Below are 26,866 nucleotides of genomic sequence, written 5' to 3' on the forward strand. Positions count from 1 at the left end.
GAAATCAAGTTGACCCAGAAAGATCAGAAGCACAGGGACATCAGGAGAAACAAGTAAATGAAAAGACAGCCATAAGCCCCTTTCTGCAGGGGCTTATCTCAGAGTACACCACTAGCCTAAAGCTACTAGTGTATGCACTTCTTCAAAGACTCAAGGAAGTTTCCATACAAAGGTCTACTCTTTCTCCAACCTTCCCTCCCCAAGCATGTCTAGTCATAGAGATGAACAACTTTAAAGTAGGCCAGAGAGCCATGTCTTTGACTCAAGGTTATCAGTTTCCCTAATTGGGAGCTCTGAGCTATTGTAATTTTGCCACCATTTTTTCATCTTACATATACTCCATTAAATGTCCGAGGGGACCACCTAGACTCATGAGACCATTATATCGCCAATAAGCTAAAAAATGAGACGTGTTCTAACAGTGTAACTGATTTAGATCTCCAGAGACAAAGAGGGTAGAGAGTACTTGGACTAAGGAGATGTAACAAGAGGGGCAAGTCAAAAATGATCCCATGGTTTTGGCTCAAAGACAGGGAGGATTGATTTTAGGAAAATCAATTTAGAGCTCAAACAGATGGTATCATTAACAGAAATGCAATTCCCAGGTAGTTTGTTAATTAAAGGGGGAAGAGAAATGTGGTACTATCTTGAGGGAACAATAGGATGACGGGAAAGTTTCTTTTAGTACATGGAAGACCTGAACCTGTTTTTTAGTAGAATGGAAGAAGCCACTAGAGAAGGAGAAAAAAATAACAGCTCATATTTATGTAGTGCTTTGAAGATTTATATACATACATTATATTAGTTGATCCTCAAAACTGTGTCAAGTAAGGACCACAAGTGTTCTGATCTCCATTTAAGAACAGTAAACGGAAGGTCAGAGTCCTGACACAACTTGCCTCTGACTCAAACAGCTAGGTAGTGTCAGAGGTAGGATTTGAACCTAGGTTTTCCCTAAGTCTAACACTCTCTCCCCCACACTAAACTAAGATGAGATAATAAAGCAAGCACCTGGAGGAGGTAAGAGGGAATAGATGAGACTGAGACCATGCATGGAGGGTTTAGTTTTGGAAAATGAGGAATACTTTTTCTTCCAAGAAAAACAGGGCAAGGATGAAGAAAAACTATATAGTCAAGAGGCAAGAGATTGAGGGAACTCACATTGGATGGCCACAGTTTCACCAAGTAGGAGGTAAGGTCATCTGCAGAGTAAGAGACCTAGGAAAATGTAGGGGTAGAGGATGGGAGGGAATGTTTGAAATTACTTTTCGGAATTTGATTGAAATCAACTAGAGATGAACTTGCTGAATAGACTTGAAGGTCCAATTAAACTTCTTTACATAAACTTATAGAGGAATTAATTTACTTTGTAAAAGCTCCACTATGTCACTTAAGTACTTTTAATCTTCAGAACCAAGCTAATAATAATAATATTAGATTTATGAAATGGATTATTTATCCTATATGGTACTTGTAGCTTAAATCTAAAAAAAAAAAAGATTTAATGAAATTTATAAATCAGTTAGATATAGAGATGATTGTGTCTACTATTTTCATAACTGAATTAGTATTGCTTGAATCTGTGATCACTCATGAAGAAGGAATCCTAAATGAGAGATTGGACTAGATGATCTCCAATGTCCCTTCTAAATCATATCAACTAAACTAACATTTCTTAGATTCTTTATGTCCTCTTAGGTATTTATTTCTAGATTCCTTTATTTTTTTCTCTTTGAATTAAAAAATGGTAACTATCCAATCAGTATCTTATCCTCTTGACAAGAGAAAGTAAGAGAATGGTTAATTAATATTGGTTACTTGTAATGGTAAGGGGGAAAGATCCAAAGAATAAATGTATTCAATACTACACTTTGAACACCAGATGGCACTGCATATCTTTTTTTAAAAATTCAATCCTTTAAATAATATTTTAAAAATATCTTCCTACCTCTTAATATAAAGCATTTTGTTTTGATTTCTTAAACCTATAAAGACTCTGGGATTAGAAAACATACTTTTTATGGCTATAGGAATGTTCTTTAAGTAAGAGATGATGCCAAGTGGAGGTCAAGAAAAAGCTGCTGTAAATTGGTTTGTTATACTGTACATTCAGTTAAATTCCTTTTAGATTTGAGGATCTCTACAACATCCACTGGGGATATGAGGTGATAAAAGTTATGGCACTTTAAGCCATATTCCACAGACTCTCCCCCCAGCCTTCCTCCTCAGTGGAGCATCACTCAATAAGCATTTCAATAGCCGTTTAAGCACTTACTATGGGCTAGACAGAGTTAAAAGCAGGAAATTGAAAAGCAAAGTAGAAAGACAAGTCCCCTCTCTCAAGGAGCATACATTCTAATAGAGGAAGACAACACAAAAAGAAGGTGAAAGGCCAGGAAGGAATAGACAAAATCTTGCTTTGAACTTTCAGAGTACAGCCTGGAGAGGTTTGAGAACACTGGCCTGGGCTCCCTTCTAAGATGGAGGCTCTGGGAAGACCCACCCAATAAAAAGCTACAGAGCCCAGGACACTTCCTATGTGTGAATTCCAGGGTTGGAGGGAGGCTTCAAGCTATAGAGGCAGGCAGTAGAGGAAAGTCAGAGTGCATCCTGGACAGCAACGAAGACCATCCTCCCAGTTCCTCAGGATCACAACTTGGGTGTCATCTTGGACTCCTCACTATCTTTCACCCTCCACAGCCAACTTATTGCCAAGCATGTCAATTTTACCTTTGCAACATCTCTCCAATATGCCCCCTTCTATCCTGAAACTGTCACCACCTTGGTGCAGGCCCTCATTACCTCACATCTGGACTATTGCAATAGCTGGTAGGTCTCCCTGTCACAAGTCTCTCCCTACTCCTGTCCATCCTTCACTAGGGCCAAAGTGATTTTCCTAAAGCTCAGGTCTGCCCTTGTCACCCTCTGTTCCATAATCTGTAGTGGCTCCCTATCATCTCCAGGATGAAAAACAAAAGCCTCTGGTATTCAAACTCTTCATTACCTGCTCACATACACACCTCCCTCCCCCTTCTCCAGTCTTTTCCATATCTCATATTCCCTCACATATTCTCTGATGGACACTGGCCTCCTTACCATTCCTCCAACAAGATGTTATCTCAGAATTTTCTCTGCTTGTCCCCCAATCTTGGCCTCCTGTCCACCTTCAAGTCTCAACTAAAATTCAACCTTCTCCAGGAAGCCTTTCCCAATTCCTTTTAATTCTAGTGCCTTATCTGTGTTAATTATTTTCTAGGTATTCTACACATAGTTCATTTGCACACGTGTGTTTGCTTGTTATCTTCCCCATTATATTGTGAGCTCCTTGAAGGCAGGGACTATTGTTTGTTCGTTTATTTCATACCCATTAGCACTGTGCCTTTCTCATAGGCACTCTATACTTACCGATTGAATGACATAGTTGGCCTGGCACAGTCCTTTATAAATATATGTGCAGTTCAGGCCTCATTTCAGGACTATATTTAGGAAACTTCCAGCCCCTGTTTTTTTTCTAATTTTCCCCATTGAGAAACATAGTGCCTCATGTATTTGGGAGGGTCGGTGTAGAGCATTCAGTTGAACACTTGAGGACTCTAAGAATGTCCCTACACACATCCTCATTTTCTTTAGTACATGATGCCAAATGATAGGTAATTATTTTGACTCATGGAAAATTATAGTAACAGGTATATTATTTTCATAATCTAAATTCTAAATTAGTACAGTGCCTGGCAGATAGCAAGTACTTAATAAATGCTTGCTGACTTCACTGGATGTTCTTAAATTATGTTTACAGGTTGATGTTTGTCCATTGTTTTGCCAAAGAGAACCAATGACATCACGGGATGAGGTCTTGTGTGTGTGAATTTGGATGTAAGGCAAAGTTGCATAAAGTCATCAGCCGTACTCTTTCAGTCATCAAAGTCCAGTGGCAGGATAAAAGTCAGGACAACTGGCAATGGCTTGGGTTGCAGTGGATGACCTTGGCATCTTCTATGTCTGACTGATGAGGTCCAGAGGTTTAGGGGTGCTGGGACCCCAAGATCACGATGCAGGCCCTGCCTGAATGAATTCAACCCAAATCTTCCAGCCAGAGAAAAAGTTTATTAGAGATAAAACATATAAGCCAGACTCTTAAGGAATCTGAAGTTTAGTAACGCCCTTAGGGAGGATCGAGCATGAGAAAATCTCAGCCTTTTGGGCAAGAGAAAGCCTCAGCGTTTGAATAGGGGCCAGGATGGATCTTACATACACTAAAGTAACTTTGGGTGGCCAGAGGAGGGGACTGGGAAAAGGGTCTAGGTGAGAATTGATTGGAATGAAAGAGAGATTGAATAGACAATGGGAATAGATAATGAAGGGAACTGGAAGGAAGAAGTTTGAAAGGCAACTGAATAAGGTCAAAAGGTGGGGCTCTAGGGCTTTCAATGGGAGATAAGGGGAGTCCATAAGGAAAAGTTTTAGGGTTTTCTGGGGTCATAGACAAATAGGAGCCAAATTCTTTTTGGTGAAAGGGGAAAAGGTCTTGGCTTTTGAAACTGAATGATGGGCCCATACCCCATCATGACCAGGTTCCAAGTGCTTCATAATGCCTGCTTTCAGTCACCTTCATGGCTGTTGGAACAAAATGTTCTCACCTGCCCATTCCTATGGGGTCGGGGAGCAATGGGGATAGCCTGTCAGTTACTCTCAACTTGGTTTATAGCGTCTGCTTGGGAAGGTTTACCCAGGGTGTGGCCACTGTGTGTGCTACAGCTTCTTGGGAGCCACAGGTGCGAATCGGGTGACCCGGTTGGACACCAAAGGTGCATAAGCAGCCCTGAAAAGGGCTTAGCAAGCCCTCATACCACAGGTGCTAGTCCTTCCTTAACACTCCATACACCCCATGTTTCCTCTTAATTGTCTTCTTAATACAGAGCTATTATAAAAAAAAAATCTATTCTAGTAGCTTGTCCCATTATTTTGAGGAAAATACGAAAAAAGTTACTGGTAAAAAAAAAAAGGAAAAAGTTACTGGTGTAAATGTATGCAAAAATACTTTTCCTTGAAGTAGGCACACCAGTATGCAGGTACTGAAGTAACCAATTACCTGAAAAATCCTGCACTTAACGTAGGTTTTATCTACAACAACTTTTTAAGAACTGATCCCTTTCTCAAGCCAAATGATGATATAGCCCTTTGATTTTTATGCAGTACTCAGTTATATAATTATGGTGAAGACTCCATTCTCAACTTTTAGGTTCATAGAATCATAGGATTTAGAACTGAAGATGTAGCAACTGCCCTCCCTTCCCCTAACATATTTGTTTAATATTAAAGCATGGTTCCCTCCTTCCCCTCATTGTTGCCATTTCTCAATAAGCCCCAACAGAACCCTCCTTTGTTACAAAGTAAAATTAAGCAAAACAACCCAATGCATTGACCATGTCTGACAGCCCATGTTTCATTCTCCAACTGTATTCTACCATCTAGGTTGTACTACTGGAGGGAGTACCCATCTCAGTGAGATCAGAGACTCCTGGAAGTATTTCTGTAACATAGTCTGTGCTTTATGGGTTATTGTGAAGTTTGAAAATAAAGAACCCAATCAGAAACAGAGTTCTGATTTGTACCTTGGCAATCAGAATCATAAACTCAGCTATTTTATCATGAAGAATAAAACAAAACAAATAATCCAGCTGGTTCCAATCAATGCTTCTGAAATTTCAGGGACAATTTCTGTCATTGGCTTCCATAAAGTCCTTATCTGTCTTTAAAAGCAAGTTATACAGATAATTGTTTTATAGGCAAAATGCAAAGGATGTCGAAGATCCTCACCGTATAATTATGTAGCTGAGTACAGTATAAAACCCAAAGGGTTGCTGTTATCACTGCTTGGCTTGAAAAATGATGTTTAAATTAACTGCCACGGTATGTCTTTAAAGGCACCCAGAAAATTGGCTGTGTGTTTCTCCTCTCTCCCCCGCCCCCCAAATGAATGTTGCCAAGTTCTAAAGAACAAGTTTGGTCCCCAGGCAAAGCAGCATTTATCATTAAGCCCTTTCTTACTAGATGCCTGGTACAGTGCTAAGCGCGAAGAGACATAAGCAGAGGTGAGGTCCACAAGTGTGGAACATTACAATTCATTTCCCGACATTTTTCGGTATATTCATGTTGGGTTGATGTGATTTTTCTTCTTGTATAGAAAACTTGTTGTTATACCGGAGGGGTGACGAAAGGGAAATCCAGGAAATGTAGGTTTGACAAAACCAAAAGATAGTAACATTTATCTTTAACAATTAGCTTTTTCAAAGCATAATTCTTCGCCCGAGCTCTGGGCTACATACAGGGACTGCAATTTAGTTGCAGACTCGGGTCGCGGGATCGCCAGCCCCCGACGCCGTCCTCTCAGCCGGGAAGGGTCTCCCCCGCCCTCTCCCCCACCCCCTGACAACCTACCCAGGGCTGGGCTCTGTGCGTGACAAAGGCCGCCCGGGGAAAGACGCCGGCCGAGACAGGGAGCTCAGTCCGCCCAGCCCGCCGCCCCGCCGGTCACCCCGCCGGTCACATCAAAGAAGGCGGCGAAGACGAGGCAGCAGCGACGCCCACTGCGCCCGCGCCTCCCATGCCCGGCAGGCGCAGCCTACGAGTCCCGGCAGCGGGAGAGCGGGGAGAAGCATGGACAGGGCAGGGCGCAGCCGAGGCGACGCCGAGCCGCTCATCCGCGGGGACGTCGGCGCTGGTGAGACCGGTCACAGCATGGCCAGCAAAGCCTGGGGGCGGGGTGGGGCGGGGCGTCCCGGCGTCCGCTTCCTCTGACGCGTTCCGTCTGTCCCGGAAAGGGAGGTGGAGAGGAAATTTCTTCTCACCCTGTACTAACTCCACCGGTTCCCGGGGCCGCGGGTGAACTGAGGAGGGGAGGCCTCGCCTCCGGCGGACGGGCCCTGTCCCCTCTCGGGCCATGTCCTTGCTCAGCGGGGCGGCGATCGCAGGGGCCCGGCTCCTCGCCCGGAGCCGCTGGGGCTTGAATGCCTTGGTCTCTGTCGGGTAATGTGCCGGGGGGGGGGGGGGGGGGGGGGAGAGGGGGAGAAGGCGTGCCGCGGTGGGGTGTGGGCGGCCCCAAATTTGGGGTGGGATGAGGAAGGAAAGGGGTGGCAGCCCCGAGGCCTGAGGGGAGAGTCCTAGCCGCCCTGAAGGAGGGTGTGGGCAGCCTCGCGCTTGGGGAGTCTCAGCGCCTAAGAGGGGGTGGGGTGGGGAGACAGCCCTAAAGTTGGCTGGGGCGCGGGGTGGGTGGGGGGGAAGGTGGCCTGCACAATTGTAGGATTATTCACGTAGAGGTTCTGACTGAGGGGCGTCCTTTCTCCCCTAGGCGGAAGTCTTCTTTCTCACCTCCCTATCTCAGGACGCCGAAAACTTAGGGGTGGGGTTCGGGGCGCCACCTCCCTCTGTAATGCAGAACATTATTTTACCATTTAGGTAGTAGAACCCTTTAGGCCATGGAAAACTCCAAATTCCTTAGCAAGACCCTTATCTGGCTGCTCCGGCTCCAGCCCTCAGATCATATCTCTGGAAGCCTCCATTGTGAGAAAGTTTGCAGAGCATTATCATATCTACACAGAGGGAGAAGGGTGTCCTTGACCAGCCCCCAAAAAAACCTCTTCCTCTTGCCAGACTTCAAAGATCCATCCCCCTCCCTGTCCTGTATACTCCCTATATAAACCCTAGCTCGACCCCTGATGGGTGCTGCTTGATTTGGATGTGAATATCCCTGGCAGCCGCGCGCTGATATAATAAAGTCCACAATTTAAAATTAGCTTGGGTGGTCATCTCGCTCATTTCTCGGTATAACACCTCAAGATCTATTATCTTGGCTTTTGGGCCACTGAGAATTCCCAAGACAAGTAGGGGAAGAAGAGTTCCCAGCTTCTGCTCACCCTTCATTTTTTTTTTTACCGGTAAACTATGAGACGGAGAAGGAAGAGGTGGGAAGAATGAAGTTTACTTTCCATATAGAAGTTTAGTTACTCCTCACCACCATCACCCTCTAAAAAGAAGTTAGCATAACGATGCATTTATATATCACTTTAGAGTTTGTAAAATACTTCTGGAGTCAGGAAGGCTTGAGTTCAAATTTGACCAGACGCTGGCTGTGTGATCGTAGACAAATCACTTAACCTCTACCTCGATTTATAGCATCTACCTTCTCAGGGTTGTTTGGGGGATAAACTGAGAGATTTTTGCGAAGCGATTTGTGACATTAAAGTGCTAGCTATTATTAAAACGATTTATGTGTTCTCTTAATTGATCAGTGGGGGAAGGGAAAATAGGAACTGGAATTCTTTATATGTGGCAGATAGTACTTTGAGCAACTGGAGTAGGAAAGGGGGCTCTCTAGAGATGGGTCATTTGGAGATCGGTTTCATAAACGGTATCCAAGGGGAATTTGGAAGTTGGGTTTTTTTTAAGAAGTGGAACCCAGAATTCCTGGACAGTGGAAAAAGGACATTCAGGAAAGTTAGTTTTCTCCATTAAGGATTTATATAAAGAGCTAAGAGTCTTAGTAAGGATAAGGGACTAAAATGACCCCTGCCCATAGATCTTAGGAAAAAAAACACTGCTGAGGATCATATATATAATTTCTTTTGTTGTTGTATCTGGGGAGAAGAATAACAAAGGGAAGGCCTGCTGCTTGCAGAAGTGTAATGGTAACTTGCTAACATAAGACAGAGCCACTTTGTTCCTATTCTGTTTCCACTGGGCAAAGACACTGGCATTTAAATTGGAAATGTTAGAACAACGTAAAAAGGAAATTGCAACAGAGATAAACACCTTTAAATGAGTCAGTTGTCCAGATTCGGATGAGTTATGATAATAACCTCTGGTCCTGAAGGATTTTGAAGATGAGATATTGGGAACACACTTTTTAGTAATGATGGAAATAGAACTACTCAGGAGATTGGAGGAGAGCAAGTGTTTGATTTTTTTTCTTAAAGGCAAAGAATAGATTTTAGAAACTACACATCAGTAAATTTAACATCAATCCCTGATATAATTCTAGGCCATTTTATTAAACAGATAGTTTGTGAGTGTTTATAGTCCATGGAGGTAGGAAGATATGTTACCCCAGACTTTAAGGAGCTAATAAAAAGTACAAGATAAACTGGATGAGATTAGCTGATTGTAGAAGTAATATAACCTAAAGAGATGGCATATGAGAAGTCTGATCTGTAGAAAATAAGTTATCTACTCAGTTGCATTGTTACTTATGCAGAATACATAATCTGCCGGGTTAGTCTTATGGTTAGATTGTAAGCTTCTAAGAGGGCTGGGACTGTCTTTTGCCTATTTTTTTTTTGTCCCTGATGCCTAATACAGTGTTTGGCACATAGTAGGGGCTTTAAAAATGTTTATTGATTTATTGATCTCTGTGGAGTCTAGAAAAAGAGCCAAATAACAAGAATGTTTTTAGTGTTTATCCTGCACTGGTCATGGTGAAGTACTGATGCCATTTCTTTAGACAAAAATTCCTGGAGTGAATATAGGCAGTTTATTAATCAAATCTACCTTGGTGGAAAAAAATAACTAGCATTTAAACGGAGCTTTAAGATTTAATTTTAGTAATAGCTAACATTTATAGAAGGTGTGCAAAATACTTTGCATCTGTTATTTGATCCTCTGACAACCCTGTGAAGTAGGTGCTATTACTATCCCCATTTTATAGATGAAGAAATTGACTTGCCCAAAGTCACAGAGCTTTTAAGTGTCTGAGGCAGAATTTAAGCTTGAGTCTTCCTGACTCCAGAGTCCAGCATTCTATTCACTGCGTCATCTAGCTGTGGAAAAACAGGAGCCTTTAAGAACATCTAACTCTTTTTGCTTTAAGTTTATATTGGACAAGCAACATTTTTTTTCAGGCCGTGAAGGATTAATGAAGAGATTATTGTATAGGGGGTTGGGAGAAGTAGGCTGATGATAATGGGATAATAAATAAAGGATTATTTGGGGGGGATAGTGTAGGCTGATGATTTTGAGTAATTATAAGGAGTCATACTGCTTAGCCGTTACCTTCAGTCTATTTTCTCTTCCGAGGTAAGTATGACTTTTAGAAGTGGAAGAGTAGAACAAAGTAGTTAGCAGGGACTCGAAGCCTAAGGTAAGAGATTCAGGGGTGGGGAACCCAAAGCCCTCTAGGTCCTCAAGCTTGACCCTTTGACTAAATCCAAACTTCATAGAACAAATACCCTTAATAAAGGCTGCACCCAAGACCTAGAAGGCCATGGCCTCCAGGCAGCAGGTTCCCCACCCCTGGCAGATGGTCAGGTGACAATCTTATCTTCCCCTCAGTGAAATTAATTCCCCATGCCTTGATATCCTAGACCTTTGGAAGAGCTTCTAGATAGCAAGCATTTTTTCAGCTTAGAAAATGGGTGATGTGTTAGAGAACTGGAGAAGCGGACTATAGACAAGTAACATTCATATTCTTGGCAAAATTAAAAAACACATTAAGAAGGTAGTTTTGTGCTGAATCTAAGTAAAGTACTTAGACAAAGTCTAGTTGTCCACTTTTAAAAAAATTAACTTCCAGATTCTGTTCTTAATGAAGTCAGGAAGGCTTTTCTTGATCAATTTCCATTTTTGAGAGAAGCATAGTGTGTAGAACAACAAGATTATAATTTTTATATATTCTGCACTAGATTATTGTTTTTAGTTCTGATTGCCACACCTTGGCACATGACATAAAGCTGAATATGTGCAGAAGACAATCCCCAGAATGGTGAAAAGAGTGAAGAATATGCCATATAAGATCAGTTCAAGGAACTGTATATTCCCAGATCCTGGAGAAGAGGAAGACAGTGGAACATGATAGCAGTTTTTCTAGTATGCAAGGACTAGCCTGTGAAAGAAGAATTAATCTTATTTTTCTTAGTTCCAGAGGACAGGACCAGAAGTAAAGTAGTGGGTATAAGGGAAATTTCAAAAAGGCACATTTAGGCTCATTGTAAAGAAAAAGTTCCTAACTATTTGAGCAGTCCCAAAGTGAATCATGTTGCTCCTTGGAAATCTTCCTACTGCTTGTTGGGAATGCTACAGCATTCTTTTTCAGGAATGAATGGGCAGGACTAGATGGCCTCTAATGTCTCTACTTAACTGTCAGGAATCATATATTCTTTACAGCTAAATTACTAATACCAGTTTTCTTTCCAAGCATATCATCTCCCACTGTAAATTAATAAGTTAGTTTATATAGTAGTAGCAGGGATCATATCCCTAGAGCTACTTTCTGGGTGGGCGATTATAGCTTTTCTGAGCTTGTTGAGTTGAGACAGAAGGTGACACCAGGAGTATGTGTTCAACCTGAGCTTTTAGTACTGGCTTTTTAATTTTTTATCGTGATAACACTGGAAGGGGGGAGTAAGAAGATTGAGTTTGTTCCTTGGGTAAGTGAGTTCATCACTCTAGTTCTTTTTCCTTGTATGTAACTTTAGGTTGTACTACATAACATAGCATGGTTTTTAAGGCCTCCACTGGGAATTAGGGAGACAGTTCCTGATTCTGCCATAGATACTGCTTTTGTGACTTTGGGCAAGTCATTGAACCTCTTTGTAGCTGAGTTTCCTCATCTATAGAAAGATGGAGTTGGACTTAATGTCCTTCCAACTCTAAATGTATGGTCCTGTGATCTCTGAGATCCTGTCTGTCCTGATCATCTATTAAAACTGAGTATTTCAGAAAGGAAAAATTAATGGTCATTAGGAGTTGATGAAATTCACTTAGAATAAATCTTATTTCCTTTTTTTTTGATGGTTTCCACAAAATAATCTTGGATTATGTGATGAAACATGAGCTAAATAGTAGCACTGTTGAATGGATTTTTAGCCATTTGGGTATAGTTGTACCCAAAAAGTTTTGAATGGTGTCTTGTTGTCATTTCATGTCCAGGATCACCATTGTTCTCTGTTAAAGTTACAGCCCCTCAGATGACTTGGATATGACTGTAGGTGAAGGAAGGTTATGCCAGCAGAGAGAGCATAAGCTCTGGCAAGTCTTGCTATGTTAGAAAAGCCTTTGGGATGGATTTGATGACAGGCTGTCATCTGAGGATTGGTTTAACCCTGTCTGAGAAATCTTGTCACCAATAGAGGACTGGATATGATGCTTTTATTATTCATTTATTTTGGGGTCTGAGACAACTCATTAAACTTTTAGTAAGGGATGGAGGGATTGTAATATACATTAACTAAAGACATTATCCACTTGGATGAAACCACAGATCTTTGAAGTACTGAAGTCAGACTATAAGATATATGTTTAGTAGAAGGCCATAGAGATATGCCTATTATGCATTCAACACTATCATCAGTGATTGTATATAAAAGCATAAGTATGCTTATCAGTTTTTCAGTTGGCACAAAGCTGGAAAGAGGCAGCTAATGTAACAGATGACAGATCATTTTTATTACAATCTTAACAAGATAAAATGGGTTTCATGGGTTGTTTTAGGCAAAAAAAAAGCATCACCTGATTGCCAACCTCTTTATAATAATAAGCCTCTGCATAGTGAGCTTTTCCCATTGACCTCTTTAAGATATAGTCTTCAAAACCCCGCATTTATGTCCACACCACAAGAACTTTTGTGGACATAAAATTTAACAGATAAAAATGTAAAGTCTTGGTTTATGTTTAAAAATCAGTTGCACAAGTACAGAAAGGAAAGGCACTAGCTCAACATTAATTTATTTTAAAAGGATCTAATGTTTTAGTTGACTTAATGCTTAATATGCTTTAGCAGTGTGATGTAGCTACTAAAAAAAAGGAAAAAAGAAAAAGGTATTAAGAGAAATATAGTGTTTTTAGATTATGGGAAAGTCATAATCTAACTACTTAGAGCTGGTCAGACTGCATCTGTAATACTGCCACAATGTAGCTTCCATTTTTTTTTTAAAACAAATAAGAGTGTTTTCAAGCATAGTACAACAGGAGGATAGTCTCAGGCTTGCAGAGTGACAAAGAATCTAGGATGTGTAAATAGTTTGGAAAGGAGAGACATTTTACTTAACTTCAAATATTTAAAGGACTGTCACTTAGAGGAAAAATAGACCTGTCGTGTATTGTTCCAGAAGTCAGCAGTAAGCCAATATTGATGGAAATTGAAGACAGGAAGTTGTCAATTCAACTTTATGAAGACCTTCTGCAACAACTGGAACTATCCAGCAATGTAATAAATTATCACTGGTTCCTGAGAAAGTGCACTCACTCACTAGAGATTTGAAAGCAGTGACTGGGAGACTGTAGGGGAAGAAGGATCCCAGTTTTTAGACTCTGTAATTGTCAAGTTAAAAAAGATTTATGCTTCAGTGTGGGACTTGAGGGAATCTATCAGAATTAACAAGATTCTTTGTTGAAATGATTGTTGCGGACAAAGAGTATTCTGTATAATATAACAATAGAAGCATTGGGTTGAGAATTAAGAGCACGCTCCCCTCCTCTTTCATTCAAGTTCAGAGTATGCTGAACTTTGCAGGATCAGGGCAGTAGTCCTTTTCCCCTGCTGTGTTTTAAAACCTCTTCTGCAAAAGAACAAAGGGGGAAGGGCAGAGTGTAAAAACCTTCCTTTGAAAATTCAGTATTAAACTGCTAAACTTCTGGTTATATAGGAAAAGTAAATTTTAGGATAGGAGTTTACTGAACTTAAATTTAATATGGACATGTATTTTCTTGATTAATCTCTATGGAATCATGGTGTACTGGAATCTAGGATGTCATACTTGCACAGTAAATTCCTGAAGTTGATTATAAAACTGATCATTAAATGTACTTGAGGAGTTAGAGGTGGAAAATTTATACTATTCAAGGTAACTCTTCTATAAATACTTTGGTTAAGTAAATTATCTTTTTTTCTCATGTGAATGGCCTTCACCTAATTTATCTGTTTTGTATCTTATATTTTTACATTTTCTCTCTTAAAATGGTACATATATAATTTATTATCCTTAAAATGTATAAAACACATAGTTGTATAATTTAAATTTCCTCCCCCTTTAGGATGGGGAACAGAACATCCTCTTCCATGGAGAAATCAGAAATTGCTCCTATAAATCAGATCCAGGTGAGTTCAGTTCAACATCAGTTTTTTGATTGTGAGAAGGGAATTCTTTAATCTTAATTGATTTAATGGCTTTACTCAACATTTTACTTTATGTCGTTGGTAGTTCAGCAAAGTATTTGCTAATTCAGTAATATCTTAAAATCTGTTTTTTAAAAAAAAATTATGAAGAATATGTAATCTTTGGGACTAATGAGTCCTGGGCTTCAAGTAAGTAAAAATCTAGTTTATTAATGTCCATCCTATACGTTTGGGTGGCTAGATAAATGACCCATCTTGAGGTCACTTTGGACAGCCACAAAGCTGTGCTATTGGCTCTATCTAGGTGTTGATGTAGGGAGCTTAATTAACCTGGTACCTCTTCAATATAGTCTCCTTTCTTCTGTTTTAGATTATGAAATGCCATTTTCTTCTTTTCTGTCCTCTCGTCTTTGGTCTTTGCTTTCACACATACCCTTTTTAGTCTCCTTCCTTTTTCCCCCTTATCTTTTTCAGCTTGTTACCCAGTTAGCTCAGTAAAATCTGCCTTCTATTTTTCTCTTCCTGTATTCCATTAATGTATGGAATTAATAATGTTGAAATGACTTATTATGAGTTATAATCATCTTAAAAGATGTGCTAATGTTGATGCTTGTATCAAGGAATTTCAATTTAACATTTAAAAAAATTGAATCCTATAAGATGAAATTTAGAAAAAAAAAATCAAAAATTATATTGTTTACCCTATACCTGAGATGAAATTCTTACTAGGGTTCCTCTTAAAGACCTTTGATGATAGAGAGATCTATTTCCTACCAAGGTAACTCACTCATCTCTTGAGAATCTTTAATTTGTTAGGAAGTGTTTTTTTTTATAATAAACTGAAATCTGCCCTTCTGCAATTTCCACCCATTACTTGAAGTTTTACACTGTAGCAGCAAGTAGAACATGTTTATGGATAAAAAGCTGTACTTGAAGTTAGGAAGCCTTGAGTTAAAATCTTGCCTCAGGCACTTAACAGCTGTGTGACCCTGGACTGTTTGTATTAGGCTGTGTGACACTTAACCTCTCCCAGCCTCAGTTTCCTCATCTGTAAAATAAGAATAATAATAGCATCGATTCTTACAGGGTGGGTGGTAAAGCTCAAATGAGATAATATATGTAAAGCACTTTACAAAATTTAAAGCAGTATCGAAGTGTTTATTATTATTATTACCTTTCCACACAGTAGTCCTTCAGATATTTGAAGATAGCCATCATATACTGTCTCTGCCAAGTATAATTTTCCTCAAATCAAAAATCACCAATTCCTTCAGTTGTACATCATGGCATACTCTCTAGTACCCTTACTATTCTATGATCATAAACATCATCTTTCACTTTCCAAGTGCAATAACATTTTGTCAAATTTCTTGACCTTTTGGCAAAATTTGACACTTATTTTTTGCTCTTTCCTCCTGGATTCTTTTTTCTGGGGCTTTATGAAACTTCTCTTTTTCCATTCTCTTACCTGTTTGACTGCTACTTCTCCATCTCCTTTTCTCATTCATCTATGTCATACCCCCTAATTGTGGGTGTGACCCAAAGCTCTGTCCTGGGTTCTCCTCTTCTCTATACACTAACACCTGGTACCCTCCTTAGTTTGCATTGGTTTAATTATGATTTCAGTGCATATGACTCAGATCAGCCCTATTGTCTTTCCTGAACTCCATTCACATATCTCTCAGTACTTATTGGACATTACAAAACTGGATGTCCTAGAGGCATCTCAAATGCAACATGTATATAATAGAACTTTTTTTTCTCTCCTCTTTATCACCCCTCCCCACTCTTCCTCCAACCCACTACTCTCTCAAAGTTCCCTGTTTCTGTTGAGGGAGCCACTATATAACTAGTTTTACATGCAGTTTTTACATCTTCAGCATTATCCTCCACTCCTCCTCCCTGATTCCACATATCCAGTCAGTTGCCAAATCTTGCTATTTCTACCTTCTCAGTGTCTCTCCCCACTGCCCTCTTCTTTTCCCTTACACATGTACCACCCTATTTCTGGCGTGTATTTATTTGTTGCTTTAGATGATTACAATGGCCTCATATTTGGGCTGTCTCCATGTGTCCTCCTCCAGTCCATTCTCCACACAGCTGCCAGAGGGAATCTTTAGTGACTTTTTACTACCTTTAGGATTTAAATATAAACTCCCCAAGCTTTTAAAGACCCTCCTCATCTTGCCAAGACCTACCCTTTCAGCCTTATTAAATACTACTTTCCTTCACTGCATTTGTGTTGGAGCCAGACTGGCACTGCCTTTTCACTGGCTTTTTGCACTTTAGTGTCCCCTGTGTCTCATAGTACACAAGAAGTATTTCTTCCTCAGCTCTGCCTCTTAAAATCCCTTGTTTCCTTCAAAGCTGAAATGCCACCTTTTTCATAAAGCCTTTCTCTTACTAGTGTCCTTCCTGCCAGAATCACCTTTTGTGTATATGCACATCCATGTTATTACCTTGCCCCCAAGGGGAGTGATTGTTTCATTTTTGTCTTTGTATCTTCAGTACCTTGAACAGTGCCTGATATACAGTAGGTGCTTTATAAATGTTTGTTGATTGACTGATCATGGTTCTTCTCCTCTGCATGTGTTTACAATTTGTTAAATCTCCTTCCCAAACTGTAGCACTCAAATCTGATTTGCTCTAAATAGAATAGATTACAATGGGAGCTGTTTTCTAACTTGTTCTAGCTAGTTTGCATTTGTTAGTGAAACATAAGATTTCATTATACTTTTTGGCTACTGTACCACATTGTTAATTCGTATTGAATTTACAAGCCACTTCAGGGTTTAAAGAAAAGATTATAAACAATACTGTACTAATTAAGCTTTATTATCAACAGTACTTTGTTATTTTAACACATAAAATATAACTTTTTAGGTACCTCCTCTAAGACACGATTCTTTTTACATTTGTTATCATTTATTTCTCCTCTTATGTTGTCAGAGTTAGTGTTACATAGTTCTGGTTCTGCTTTTTTGATTTGCTTTATTTTTTAAAAGTCTTTTCAGATTTCTTTGCATCCCTGATACTCACAGGTCTTGTTTGCGTCGCAGCCCCATTTCTGTTTAGAGCATCACTGTTCTTCCAGTCACCAATATTTGCAACCTTTGAGGCATACTTGATTCCTTCCTCTTCCATCCCTACATATCCAGTCAGTTTCCAAGTCTTGTTTTAGCAGTCAGTTAAAACATTTAATAAGTGCCTACTGTGTGCCAGGTACTGTGCTCTGGGGGTCCAAAAAGAGTCAAAAGATAGTCTTTGCCCTCAAGAAGCTTACAACCTAATGAGGGAAACTGCATGCAAACAAATATATACAAAGCAATAGATATACAGGATGAATAGAAAATAATTAATAAAGGGAAAGCACTGAGATTAGGGGTTGGGAAGGCTTCCTGTAGCAAGGAAGATTTTAGTTGGGACTTAATGGAAGACAGGGAGGCTACTTGGTGAAGTTGAGGAAGGAGAGAATTCCAGGCATGGGGGCCAGAAAATGTCCAGAGCCAAGAGATGGAACATCTTGTACGTGGAAAAGCCAGGAGGCCAGTGTTACTTGATTGGAAAGCATGTGGCAGGGAGTAAGGTATAAAAATACTGGAAATGTAGGAGGGGGCTAGGTTAGAAAGGACTTTGAATGCCAAACAATGAATTTTATTGAGAAGGGGAATGACAGAGTCAGTTTTGGACTTTAGGAAAATCACTTTAGTGGTTGACTGCAAGATGGATTAGAATTGGGCGAGACTTGAGTCAGGGAAACCCACCAGCCGGCTGTTGCAATAGTCCAAGCTCAAGGTGATGAAGGCCAGCACTAGAGTGGTGGCAGTGTCAGAGGAGTAAAGAGGGCATGCTGGAGAGATGTTGTATGCAAAGGTGAAATTGACAGACCTTGGTAACAGATTTGATGTGGGAGGGGAGGAGTGGGGTGAGAGATAGTGAAGAATCCAGAATGACTCCTAAGTTGTAAACCTGAGGATCTGGGAGGATAGTGTTGCCTTCTGGAGTAAAAGGGAAAGTAGTGTGGGGGAGGGGAGGAGTGGGGTGAGAGATAGTGAAGAATCCAGAATGACTCCTAAGTTGTAAACCTGAGGATCTGGGAGGATAGTGTTGCCTTCTGGAGTAAAAGGGAAAGTGGTGTGGGGGAGGGGAGGAGTGGGGTGAGAGATAGTGAAGAATCCAGAATGACTCCTAAGTTGTAAACCTGAGGATCTGGGAGGATAGTGTTGCCTTCTGGAGTAAAAGGGAAAGTGATGTGGGGCAGTTAGGTGGCACAATGGATAGAGCACCGGCCCTGAAGTCAGGAGGACCTGAGTTCAAATGGGGCCTCAGACCAAATACTTGACATTTACTAGCTGTGTGACCCTGGGCAAGTCACTTAACCCCAGTTGCCTAAAAAGGAAAAAAAAGTGGTGTAGGAGTGTTTAGGGGAAAAGATAATGAGTTCTGTTTCAGACATAGAGTTAAAATGTTTACTTCAGCACTTCTTATTTGTCTGTCTTTTTTGTTTTTAGGCAATTGGGATTAAGTGACTTGTCCGGGGCCACACAGCTCCTAAGTGTCAAGTATTTGGTCTGAGGCCAGATTTGAACTCAGGTACTCCTGACTTCAGGGCCGGTGTTCTATCCACTGCACCACATAGCCACCCTTACTTCAGCACTTCTTAAACTGTGGGTTGTGACTGCATATGGGGTCTCGAAAAATTAGGAAACAGTAAAAGGTTTCTGAACATGCAAGACCAAAAATTAGTTAAAAATCAATTGGGTAATGAATTTGAGGTGTTTCTGGCAGCACTTGCCTGTGCAACTTCACTGAAGTGTTGGTTCTGAACACAAAACAAGTGCACTTTGCACTGTGCATGCCCTCAGACCAAACAACACCTTGAGAATGCTGCTGAAACTTGAAAAGGGGTCCTGAGTGGAAAAAGATTAAGAAGCCCTTGTCTGCTGGACATCCAGTCTGAGATATCTGCGAGGCAGTTGGAGGTGTGAGATAGGAGTTTACCAGAGAGATTAGGGCAATATAGACTTGAGAATCATCAACATAGAGATCGTAATTAAATTCATGGGAGCTGATAGATCACCAAGTGAAATAGTATAGAGGGAGAAGAGAAGTGAACCCAGGACACAACCCTGAGGCACACCTATGGTTAGGAGGCATGGTCTGGCTGTTGTTCAGCAAAGGAGAGCGAGAAGGAGCGGTCAGCTATGTAGGAGGAGCACCAGGAGAAAGTGGGATCCTGAAAACCTACAGAGAAGAGGAAAGAGTAATCAACCTTGTCAGAGGCTGCAGAGAGAACAAGGAGAATGAGGACTGAGAAGATTTGGCCCTTGGATTTGTCAACTAAGCAGTCACTAGTAACTTTGGAGAGAGCAGACTATAAGGAGTTAAAGAGAGAATGAGAGGAGAGGAAGTAGAGGCACCTATCATAGATGGCCTTTTTGAGGAGTTTGACCTCAAATAGCAGAAGAGATAGTTACTGAGGATGACAGGCTCAAGTGAGGGTTTTTTTCAGGATGAGGTAGTTTATAGGGAGTAGACGAGGAGAAATTGAAAATGAATGATAGAGTGGGGTTGCCAAAGGAGACAATTTATGGAAGAAGACTAATTTAAAGTTAAAAGGGGCCTGACAGGTCATCTAGTCCATCTCCCTGATTTTGCAGATGAGTAAAGAGGTACAGAGAAGTTAAATGACTTGCCCAGGATCATAATTAGTGGCAGGGTCAGGATTTAAACCCAGTTTCTGACTCCAAATCTAGTTCTCTTTTTCTATACTATGCACAGTCACCATTCTAGCTGGAGCTGTCATCACCTCTTGCCTGGTCTCCTCATTAGTGTCTACTTGCTTTAAATCTCCCTGTCTTCAGTATAAATTACTCTCCTTCATTCAGTCTTTGGTTTGGCTAAACTGGTTCTCTGTGCTTCACATGACACTCCATTTGCTTTCTCCATGCCTTTGCACTGGTAGGGATCTTTAAGGATGTAGAGGACCACAGGCTGTTCATGAGGTCTCACTGATGGGTGAAGGCCCCTCTCGGGTGCTGATCTTTGAGCAAAGGTCGCCTGGTTCGGTGCTCCATTGTATGGATCTGTAACAATCTTTAACTCCCCTAGTTATTGTATGGTCATTAGCAGTCTATTCTGGGATTGGAGTCAGATAAGTGCACAGGACGTGTATGCACTGTCCTCGAGCACAGCGTGGGCTATACGTCATTGTAACTTGAGAAGGAGTTCCTGTTATTTTACTACATAAGTGCTTTGCTAAAAATAAACGGAGTTGCTTCCATCTTGTCTCCCGCCTCATCAATGCGCATTCGAGATAGAAAATCAAGCTGGTCTTGATTCATCAGGTGATTGGGAAGTCCTAGGTCCTAGGTAGGCTTTATAGCCAAGTGAACTAGTTGTGCACAGCATTGCACAAAAAACATGCCTTCTGTCCTCACTTGTCTGGAATTCACTGTCCTCACTTCTCTTGGAATCTCTAGTTTTCATCAAAACTCATAGCCTACTGCCTGAAGCCTTTCCTGATTTCTCCCTATCTGCTTGTGACTCCTTTAATAATTTATCCTCAGTTAATTTTAGTATGCATATATGAAGATATTTGTCTTTGGTAGAATGTAAGCTTCTTAAAGGCAAGGACTTGGTTCTTTCTTTATAGTCCCATAGCCATATGACAAATGCTTACTGATTGATTTTACTATTTCATTAAGTTAATGTACCCTAATTTATTTAACCATTTCCCATTATTGAACATTTAGGTTGCTTCTAGAAATGGACATTTAGGTTAGTTTTTACCTTTATAATTGCTATTCAGCTGCCAAAGGGATCTTCCTAAAATGCAGGTCTGCCTATGTCATTCCCCTTTTCATTAAACTCTAGTGGCTCCCTATTGCCTCACTTTATCTTTTAAAGCACTTCATAATCTGATACCTTCCTACTTTTCCAGTCTTATTAAACTTTATTCCCTTCTACGTACTCTATGATCCAGTGACTCTGGCCTCCTTGTTGTTCAGTCTGCAAGATACTATGGCTCTTGACTCTGCATTTTTCCTGTCTGCCCCTCATCTCTGGAATTTTCACCACCCTCCTCACTTCTCTGCCTCCTGGCTCACATCTCACCTATCCCATTTCCTTCAAGAACGAGATTATCTCTAATTTATTCTGTCCCTATCTTTTTTGTGCATTGTTGTTTGTATGTTGTTTCTTCTAATCAGTTATGAGCCCCTTAAGATCAGTGATTGTTTTTGCTTCTTTTTGTATCCTCAACATTTAGCAAAGGAACTGGCATATATATAGTAGGTGCTTAATAAATGCTTCTTGACTGATTTGAAAATTTTTGAACAGATAGTTTTTATGTTTGTTTTCATAACACTTTTAGAGTAGATTTCTGACATTGAAATTATTAGGTTAAAGGATATGATTTATTTTTGTAACTTGTATTGTGAATTAACTAATTTCTCTCTTAGAAAAAAGCTCCTTCAGTAATAAATGAAAACCTGTCTCTCACCCCCTTCAAGCATCTTTTGTTATTTAAAATTTTTTGTTTGCCAATTTGATGGGTAAGATGGGACCTTATGATTATTTTAATTTTAATTTGCACCTCTTTATTAGTGCTATTAAAATGCCTAGACCTCCACTTGAAAGTCACTACAAAAAGTCCAACCAGAATAAAATTATGCATTTCTTTATAGGAAACAATTTCACATAATTGTGTAGTGATCTTCTCAAAAACATCCTGTTCTTATTGCACAATGGCAAAAAAGCTTTTCAATGACATGGACATAAAATACACAGCTGTGGAATTGGACATGCATAAATATGGAAGCCAGTTTCAGGATGCTCTTCACAAAATGACTGGTGCAAGAACTGTGAGTAAATTCTTTACATTCCCTATTTTTAAAGTATGAACCTTTTTTTGTATTTCTTTTATACTTCTCTTAGGACATTCTACTTTGTATTATAGTTGTATATACATAGCTCATCTTCCTTAGCTTCATTATGATCCATTTGGAAAGTAAAGGCTATGCCAAAGTTATCTTTGTGTCTCCTTCAGCACCTAATACGGTGTCTGACCTACGGCAAGTCCCCAGCTAACATTTGAGTTCAGTCTGTGGTTACACAGAATTGGAAGAGGCTTAGGTCCTCAAGCCAAGTAAGTGGTACTTTCCTGAGCCAACCCTTTGAGTACTAAAACTAGAAGGCAAGACTGGGGAAGCAGCACATTTAATTCAATGTATAGATTTTTCTCCTGTCCCTCTGTGAAAGGGTCCACCTGTGAAAGGATGAGGAGTATGCATCAGAGGTTTTTTTCTTAGCAAGCAGATCTTTGTGACCATTTAAAATCTCACAGGACTTTTTCTTCAATAAGCATTCACATGGACACTAACCTCTATGTAATTTATTCCATTGTTTTTTGGGGGGTGTTTTTGGATAGTTTTGTTTGCCAGTGAGCATATGACTGAAAGCGTGATGTTTCCCTTCCAATTGCATTTTTCTGTCCTGTTTAGGTTATTTTTGTTTTCATTCAATTAATTAGTTGAATTTATATCATAGGGCTTAGCCAGTCTTCCAACTTTTTTAGCCTCAGAAACTTAGAGATTTCTCATAATATTTAACTATGAAATAGGTGTCAATTCAGTCAAATGCTTTTTGAAGATTTGGCTTGCGTGAGGCCTTCTGCTAGGTGCTATAAGGGATAGAGAGATGAATAAGAGGGACAGTTTGGTGGTGCAGTGGATAGAGCACCGCCTGAGTTCAAATCCAGCCTCAGACACCTGATATTTACTTGCTGTGTGACCCTGGGTAAATCACTTAAGCCCATTGTCTAGCAAAAAAGGCAAAACAAAAACAAGATGAATAAGATACTGCTCCTGCCCTCAATAATCTTTTAGTATATTAGGAAAGGGACAAGTATACACAAAACACTGAATGCCATATAGGTGAGGTAAGTGCTGTAGAAAAGTTACTGGATGCTGTAAGAATCAAAGGGAAGAGAGAGAAAATCAGGCTTGGAAATTTGAGGAGTGTTGTTGAGTTGGAAGTTGGGGCATTCCAGAAAGAGGAGTGAGTGGGCGCAGAGGTAGCTGAGTGTAGGGAATTATCGGGAAAGTAACAAATACTTCAATTTGGTTGTAGTATAATATGTGTGAACACAGTTTTGAGAGAAAACCAGAAAGGTAGGTTGGATTGTGGAGGCTCTGCATGTGTATATATAAAACATAACATATATTTTTGTATACATTCTTTTCAAACCGTAAAACACAGGATTACATGCTAAATAATAATGATGATAGAATTCATATGACACTTTTAAGTTTCCAAAGCACTTTGCTTATGTTATCTCATTTGCTCTGCAGTAAGAAGTTGGTGCTATTATCTCCATTTTTACAGAAAAGGAAACGGAGGCAGACAAAGGTTAAGTAACTTGCCCAGGGTCAGTCAGCTGGTGTCTGAGGTAGGATTTGAACTTAAGTCTTCCTGACACCAAGCCCACCACTGTTTACTATGCTGCCTAGTTGCATTAGAGAGGTCCAAAATAAGCATCTGAGAGGAAAGACTGTTACTGACTAGGAGGGGTGAGAAAATGTCATGAAGGGGATGGCATTTAAGTTAGTCTAGATCTTGACATCCTAGGTTTAAACTCAGCTCTCTCTCTCTTATTAGCTATATGAGCTGATTTACCTGTCTGAACCTCATTTTCCTTATCTGTAAGATGAGATTGTAAGACTACATGATTTTTTTTGTTTTGCATGACTGCACGTGTAAAACCTGTATCAAATTGCTTGCTTTCTCAAGCGGGGGGGAAGGGAGAGAATTTGGAAATCAAAAAAATTTTTTGAAAGAATGTTAAAAATTGTTTTTACATGTAATTGGAAAAATAAATTTTTTTAAAAGGCTAGAGTTCTTTTTTTAAGTTTTTTACTGTTTTTAAAAAATTAATTTAATTTTTTTTAAAATTAATTTATTTTTGAATTATCAATAATCACTTCCATATTCTTTTGAGTTTTATATTTTTCTCCCCTTCCCTCCCCACACCTCTCCCCAAGATGGCATGCAGTCTGATATAGGCTATACATATACATTCCTATTAAACATATTTTCACATTAGTGATGTTGTAAGTAAGAGTTAGAATCAATAGGAGGAACCACTGGAAAGATGAAACAAAACACAACAGAAGGAAAAAAATAGCAAATACTATGTTTCGATCTGCATTCAAACTCCATAGTTCTTTCTTCTTTGTGGATGGCATTTTCCATCATGATGAGGCCTTTGGAGATGTCTTGTATTGCTGGGAAGGGTTAAGTCTATCAATATTAGTCATCACACAACGTGGCTCTTACTGTGTACAACAGTCTCCTGATTCTGCTTACTTCACTCAGCATCAGACCAGTCTTTCCAGGTTTTTCTGAAGTCAGCCTGTTCATCATTTATTATAGCACAGTAGTATTCCATTACATTCATATACCACAACCTGCTCAGCCATTCCCTAATTGATGGGCATCCTTTCAATTTCCAATTCTTTGCCACCACAAAAAGAGCTGCTATAAATATTTTTGTACATGTGGGTCCTTTTCCCACTTGTATGATCTCTCTGGGATATAGCCCTAGAAGTGCTATTGCTGGGTCAAAGGGTATGCACATTTTTATAACCCTCTGGGCATAGTTCCAAATTGCTCTCCAAAATGGTTGGATCATTTCACAACTCCACCAACAATGCATCAGTGTTCCAATTTTCCCACATCTTCTCCAACATTTATCATTTTCCTATTTTGTCATGTTGGCCAATCTGATAGGTGTGATGTGGTACCTCAGAGTTGTTTTGATTTGCATTTCTCTCATCAATAGTGATTTAGAGCATTTTTTCTTATGACTATAGATGGCTTTAATTTCTTCATCTGAGAACTGCCTGTTCATATCCTTTGACTATTTATCAGTTGGGGAACGACTTGTATTCTTACAAATTTGACTTAATTATATATTTTAGAAATGAGGCCCTTATCAGAGAGACTGGTTGTAAAAATTATATTTTAAAGCAGCAATCATCAAAACTACTTAGTACTGGCTAAGAAATAGAGTGGTAGATCAGTAGAATAGGTTAGGTATACAAGACACAGTAGTCAATGACTGTAGTAATCTATTATTTGATTAACCCAAAGACCCCAGCTTCTGGGATAAGAACTCACTCTTCGACAAAAACTACTGGGAAAACTGGAAAGGAGTGTGGCAGAATATAGGCATAGATCAAAATCTCACACCAAAATAAAGTCAAAATGGGTTCATGATTTAGATATAAAGGCTGATATTGTAAGCAAACTGGGAAAAGGAATAGTTTACCTATCAGATTGATGGAGAACAGAATTCATGACCAAACAGGAGATAGAGAACATTGTGTAAAGCAAAATGGATAACTTTGATTACATTAAATTAAAAAGTTTTTGCACAAACAAAGCCAATGCAGCCAAGATTAGAAGGAAAGTAGAAAATTGGAAAAGAATTTTTACAACCAAGGCTAGATGATTTCTAAGGGCCCTTCCAGCTTGAAGTTTAACATCCTATGTGTAGACATATGTTTGTGTTTATTTGCATTTGTATACATATGGAAGGCTTTTTATAATGTGCAAGAACTATTTATATGTATTATAATTAAATGTGATATTTTTAGTGTATAAGGCAGTATCATATATGTATATTATTGCAAAAAGATAAAATAATAACTAATCTATTTTCTATATACTTAAACAGGTTCCAAGAATTTTTGTCAATGGGACTTTTATTGGAGGAGCAACTGATACTCATAGGCTTCACAAAGAAGGCAAGCTGCTTCCATTAGTTCATCAGTGTTATTTAAAAAAGTTTGGAGCAAAGAATTTCAGGCAGTAATGTAGACTGCCTTGGCTGTGCTGGCAAATGTCAGCTTTTTAGTCACTTTGCTTATAAAACATTTTAAAAAATTCTTTGAAAATGTGAAATCTTCCTCAAAGAATGGCCTAGGAAATGATGAACAATAAAGACCTGTGGAAACCTATTAAATATTCTTATTCCTATAGCACTTTTTAAGGCTAGGTTAACTTTTTTGGCAACATGGAGACTGGTACTTTGTATTCTTAATTTTGTAGTTAAGCAGTGAAACCACACAATGATGCAATACAACTTTTCTTAGAATATATTAAGATATTGTTAGGACTGTTATGTGAAAACTGAAAGCTAAGGGTTAGGATTAGGGATTTGCAGTCTACAGATTTGATACCCTACTTTCTGTTAACTTCTGTTAAACCCAATCAAGGTTTAGATGTCAGTCTTGATCATCAACTATCCAGCCTTTGTGTAGTTAGGAAAATAGAATGGGAATCAGTCAGTCTTAAAGAAAATAAATTAATCATTCTTTATTGATTGTTACTGCAAATTGCAGTACTGCAGCTAACTGGTAGACATTATAGGCATATTGCTTTTGGTGTGTTAAAAGGTAAAGAACTTTATAATGATTAGAATTGATCTAAAATAGAATGGGCTATTTTATGAGAGAGTAGTTTTATTTCCCATCGTAAAAATATTTAAGCAGAGGTTGCATTATAATCTGTCTGGCATGTTGTAAAGAAGATTCTTGTATTAGATGGGAATTTTAATTAAAATTTTATCAGTATATGCCTAAGAATGCTATATATCCCAAACCCAAACTAGTTAACTCAGAGCTGATTAATAAATATTTCAGCTTAAACCACCCCCTTAACCCAGATTTGAAATGCAAGAGGAAATCAATTTACAAC

At 39.4% G+C, this 26,866-nt stretch overlaps 1 protein-coding gene across 3 annotated transcripts; it reads left to right on the top strand.

The window, feature by feature from the left end:
- The first annotated feature begins 6,701 nt into the window (after positions 1-6,701).
- On the top strand, positions 6,702-26,132 carry GLRX2 (glutaredoxin 2). Of its 3 annotated transcripts, none has more exons than XM_020984444.2 (4): positions 6,702-6,721; positions 14,023-14,086; positions 21,793-21,969; positions 25,845-26,132. In XM_020984444.2, exons 2-4 carry the CDS (start codon positions 14,024-14,026, stop codon positions 25,980-25,982), a joined length of 378 nt encoding a protein of 125 aa, XP_020840103.1. In that variant the 5' UTR covers positions 6,702-6,721; position 14,023; the 3' UTR covers positions 25,983-26,132. The 3 variants fall into 3 exon arrangements, with proteins under 3 accessions (XP_020840103.1, XP_020840102.1, XP_020840101.1); XM_020984443.2 differs by lacking the exon at positions 6,702-6,721 and adding an exon at positions 6,806-7,015; XM_020984442.2 differs by lacking the exon at positions 6,702-6,721 and adding an exon at positions 6,807-7,026.
- Positions 26,133-26,866: the final 734 nt, after the last annotated feature.

The sequence above is a fragment of the Phascolarctos cinereus genome, unplaced genomic scaffold (assembly GCF_003287225.1).
Source record: "Phascolarctos cinereus isolate Bilbo 61053 unplaced genomic scaffold, phaCin_HiC Scaffold_5;HRSCAF=322, whole genome shotgun sequence".
In the NCBI taxonomy this organism is placed as follows: Eukaryota; Metazoa; Chordata; class Mammalia; order Diprotodontia; family Phascolarctidae; genus Phascolarctos; species Phascolarctos cinereus.

Bases quoted from the DNA above. Each gene is read 5' to 3' on its own strand.
- GLRX2 (XM_020984442.2), top strand. From the start codon at position 6,941: ATGTCCTTGCTCAGCGGGGCGGCGATCGCAGGGGCCCGGCTCCTCGCC. The intron at 7,027-14,022 runs GTAATGTGCCGG...CTCCCCCTTTAG, and splicing joins AATGCCTTGGTCTCTGTCGG to GATGGGGAACAGAACATCCT. The intron at 14,087-21,792 runs GTGAGTTCAGTT...ATTTCTTTATAG, and splicing joins CTCCTATAAATCAGATCCAG to GAAACAATTTCACATAATTG.